Source organism: Cucurbita pepo, chromosome 15, assembly GCF_057944985.1.
Source record: "Cucurbita pepo subsp. pepo isolate OVF chromosome 15, ASM5794498v1, whole genome shotgun sequence".
Classification (NCBI taxonomy): domain Eukaryota; kingdom Viridiplantae; phylum Streptophyta; class Magnoliopsida; order Cucurbitales; family Cucurbitaceae; genus Cucurbita; species Cucurbita pepo.
The window spans coordinates 9,913,592-9,918,020 of record NC_141812.1 but is presented as its reverse complement, the minus strand read 5'-3'; the positions used below and the strand labels follow the sequence as shown (position 1 = coordinate 9,918,020).

Sequence of the window (4,429 nt, the reverse complement as noted above, 5' to 3'; positions counted from 1 at the left end):
CTATGTTCTTTTGCTATTATATATATATATATATATATAACATTTTGATCAACAAACCGTTCAATCATTTTCACGGAAAGCAAATATGTTTCGTATGTCTTTATCTAAAACGCTTAGTCAATTATATAAATGATTATTTGTTAATGAAATATGTAATTCATTTTTTTTTCTTTTTCGTTATCGGTCAATTTGTTGTGCTGTTCATGCTCGAAAATGCCATCTTTCTTTTTCTACGAGGATCTTCCGTTCATAAAAAAGATCCCAATACGTTTTTTAGAGAAACAACACAAAAAACGAGCCAAAATAAAAGAACCGAGAAAAAGTTAAATTAATATATATTAGACATAAACTTAAAAAAATAAGGGTGTAATTTATTTTTTTTAAAGATATTTTATTTTTAGAAATACTTTATGGATCTAAAAAAATATTATTTATTTATCCTCGAACTTAATTAAAAAATAATATCCTAACACATGGATATTATTATTAACATCATAATCAAAACGTCTGTAAATATGACACTTTTTTAATTTTTTTTTTAAATTAAGTTGTCTTAATCAACTAATTAATATCATATCTCAATTTATATGAATATGAAATATTCAAATCTCTCACTTCAAATGTTGAGCTCAACGCTCAGCCGAGCTTCAAAATTAGTGTAGATGAATGTCAACCGACATGCTTTTCTTTTGTTGAGATCGAACGTTCAAAACTTCATACATCACTGTTGTACTAAAAAAAATTAAAGAATCTAAAGTTTTTTTTACGCTAAAAATTAAATAATTAATTTTTTTATAAATTAGTTGATTTTTGAGTTAAATCAATTAAATTGATATAACGAAGAATATCGTCGTTAATTCATGTTACTCTTATTGAAATTGAGTCGGATGTATACATACAAAATATATATATATATATATATATATATATATGGACTAATTATATACTTTAGAATATATATATATATATATATAAAAGCAAAATTATAATAGGCTAAATTATTATTATTTTATTGAATTTGTGAGATGGATGGATCTAGGTCTAACCTAGCTACTTCACATTTCCATCTTTATATTGCCTCCTTCAATGGTACCTACAAAAACAAAATTAACAAACATTAAGCTCGGGTTATTCATTAAACGTTCTTTAGCTAGCTGAAAACGTCTCTACAGACATTAATCTTAATATAGATTCGATTTTGAAACATCCATCATACCCAACAAGCTCATTTACGAGCTGCTTTCATCATCACTGTTTGACTTAGTTTTGTAAAAATTAAGGTTGTTGTGTTAGATTCAAAATCACCATTCCTGATGTTGTAAACTTTATCATTCTCGTTTGTGTATGATACTATAACAGCCCAGACCCACCGCTAGCAGATATTGTCTTTTTTTGACTTTTTATCTCGGGCTTTCCCTCAAATATTTTAAAACAAGTCTGTCGGGGAGAAGTTTCCACACCCGTGAAAAGAATGTTTTGTTTTACTCTGCAACCGATATGGAATCTTACAGATGTTGGCTTGGTCGTGTCAGTTGAAAAAGAACCCTCGAGAATTTCACGAGGAAGCGGTGAAGCTATTTTTCAAAAGAACACGAACATCGTCGGTTTAGGTTGTGCACTATTGAAAGTGGATTTTTTAAAAAGAGATTTATGATGAAGGGACCATGAGAATGTCTCAATCATCAATTTTAAAACATCCATTTGAAATTTCTTTCTCAAATCATAATAAAGAAGAAGAAGAAGAAGAAGAAGAAGAAGAAGAAGAAGAAGAAGACGGATAATTGACCACACAGTTCAATCCTATCTTTACCTGTATATGGATGAGATGAAAAGGCGTTTGATGATCGGCCTTGATGCAAACCCACATTGTACAGATTCTGCAAATCCATGTCCCATCCCGAAGAGGTTTGAAATTGCTGCATCGATTGATTGATATGATCAAGAACTTGAAACGATTTGAACTGAATCGAAAATGGCGGAGAATCGAAGGAAAAAGGATTGAGAACTTACGGTGAGGCATGATGAATCCACGAAATTTTCTGGGAATGATCTTCGAAGTGCGATATCAGAGGTATTGATTCCGATTTCTAATCCAGAACACGAAACTACTTGTTGATTGTTTGGATTGAATTGTAAATAGGAAGAAGGATCTGTCATCTCCGATGACATTTCGCCGATCGCCTGGGGAAAAACCTGTTTGTTTGTTTGTTTCCCGGGAATATATTAGATTCTACTTCTTCTTGTTAATTTTGATCTGATTAAATGAGTTTTGGAGTTTGGAAATTGTTTTGTTTTCTTACCTCTTTGGTGAAGAGATCATCTACATTGAACTCCAACCTTGGATTGACAGTCGATAATTTCATGGACAAGAACTGTTTGTGAAAATGCCAGAGAGAAAATTTTAGATTTCAGAGCAAGATTTTTAGTGTTTTCAAGGCTAGAGATTGAGTGAATTTGATTCTACCTCAACTTGTCTTTGAAGAGATTGAACATAGTTTATAATCTCATCGAGCATTCCAGCTTTTCCAGTGATTTTGTTGCATCCTGGTACTAAATCTTGCAAGTACTTCATTCTTTCACTGATTTTTTCCCTTCTAGCCTACATGAAACCATGAAGAACTTGAGTGTTTAAAGAGAAATTCCCCATAAATCTATAGAAAACTAACAAATCAGGAAAAGAAAAAGCAACCCAGATGATGAAATTGGGTGTTCTTCTGGCTTACTCTTTCTGCTAAGCTGTGGCTATCAGTGGCTTGGCCACGGCCTGCTCTGACATGAATGTAACCAGGCTTTTGAACCTCTGATGCTTTGGAGTTTTCTTTTGAGGTATCAGCTGATGTTTCTCTGTTGTTGTTTGTTGTGGTGCTTGAGTTGTTGTTTTTGGATAACTCTTCTTCTTCTTCTGAACTTGTTTTGATTCTTTTCTCTTTGCTGTTCTTGTCCACCTGCAAATCCTCCATTGATTTAGTTTCAAATTCTTGAAGCTTTTGGCCATTTTTCCCATATGGGTTTGAAGATTTAGAGATGTTTCAATGGAGGAATGTTTTGAAAAAGAGAGAGATCATGTTATACAAACTTGCCTTGTTCTTGTTGTTGTTGGTGGGGGCGGCGGCGGTGGCGGTGGTGTGAACTTTCTCAGCTTTCCTTTTCTTGAAGCTCTCTCTTCCGGCGGCCGACACAGCCGGAGTCACTGCCGGCGGGCAGCTGGAGGTTCTAGAGAGAGAAGAATTGAGTTCATAAGCCGTGGCATTCAACAACAGAGAGGGATCAAACTTGCCTCCTAACCCAGGGTCAGGCTTCACTGCCCCCATTACCATCTCAACAAGTGACATCCCACCACCGCTGCCGCCGCCACCACTCATGAACCCTGGAAACCCCATGAGGTGATCCGCCGGAACAACCCCCGGCGGCGGAAATCCGCCGCCGTAATCAACCCTATTGAAACAGCTCTGCTGCAAAAGCTGATCTTGCTGGAATTTCAAACGACCCCTCTTCCTCTCAAGAACACTGAGATTATCAGGACAGTCCCCGGCAGTGTTCAAACACTGCAACATCTCCGGCAATGCTCTGTTCATCTTTCTTCAAGGAAAATGATGAAAAAAATCAAAACCCCACCTCAGAAAAACTAAGAAATCCTTAAATTCAAAGGAAATCCCACCACCAAGAACCAGAAAAAGGCCTCTTTTCTGCTGCTAAGTACGCTATAACCCCAAAACATGAAGAAAAAGAAGAAGAACAAGAACAAGAAAGGGATTGTACCCAAAGAATGATTATAGAGAAGGGAAGAAAGAGAGAAAAGGGGGTGGGGTATATATAAAGGTGAGAAAGTTAGGGGGTGGTGGTGGCCGGAGAGTGACAAGAACTGGCCGGAATTATTGGTTTAGAGAGAGATAGAGCAGGGGAATGGGGCAGAGAGGTGTGGAATGAAGCCATAACCATAGGCCGTGGGGGGTGGGGCAGACTGACATGACTGCCACGTGAGCATGTCCGGAGTACCAAAGCAGAGATAATGAAACGGACCCTTACAGACCTGCGGCTCCAAACTCCAACGGGGTTCCTCTGTGTTATGAAACGCCAAAAAATATAAGGAAGAAACAGATTTTTGTAATCCCTACCACTCCCTATTGTACATCCACATTTCTCTTTTAATTTCCTTTCACATCCTTCTACCTCCTTTTTTTTTTTTACTTTACTTTACTTTATATAGAGGACGAGATTTGATTCCCCAATTGATGAGGTTGTCTTTTTAGCTTTTACAAGTATACGTGCGAGTTAGCTCCGAGCATGATTCATTTGATTATAGTTTTATAAATTTGGTTCTTATACTTTCGATAAAATTTTAAACGTAACTCGGATGGTTTGAGTTGATTGGGAAGAGAGTGGAGGCCCTTGCGGAAGCCCTGCCCACCCTTCTCTATTTTGAGGGATC

At 36.5% G+C, this 4,429-nt stretch overlaps 1 protein-coding gene across 1 annotated transcript; it reads right to left on the bottom strand.

Moving 5' to 3' along the window:
- Positions 1-989: 989 nt before the first annotated feature.
- Positions 990-4,164, bottom strand: LOC111811187 (uncharacterized). The gene is made up of 7 exons (XM_023697943.2): positions 3,081-4,164; positions 2,724-2,945; positions 2,465-2,599; positions 2,301-2,372; positions 2,011-2,193; positions 1,811-1,916; positions 990-1,093 (listed from the first exon to the last, which is right to left on the bottom strand). Exons 1-7 carry the CDS (start codon positions 3,573-3,575, stop codon positions 1,056-1,058), a joined length of 1,251 nt encoding a protein of 416 aa, XP_023553711.2. The 5' UTR covers positions 3,576-4,164; the 3' UTR covers positions 990-1,055.
- Positions 4,165-4,429: the final 265 nt, after the last annotated feature.

Bases quoted from the DNA above. Each gene is read 5' to 3' on its own strand.
- LOC111811187 (XM_023697943.2), bottom strand. From the start codon at position 3,575: ATGAACAGAGCATTGCCGGAGATGTTGCAGTGTTTGAACACTGCCGGG. The intron at 2,194-2,300 runs GTAAGAAAACAA...ACAAACAAACAG, and splicing joins ATGATCTCTTCACCAAAGAG to GTTTTTCCCCAGGCGATCGG. The intron at 1,094-1,810 runs GTAAAGATAGGA...TTGTTTTTGTAG, and splicing joins TTCATCTCATCCATATACAG to GTACCATTGAAGGAGGCAAT.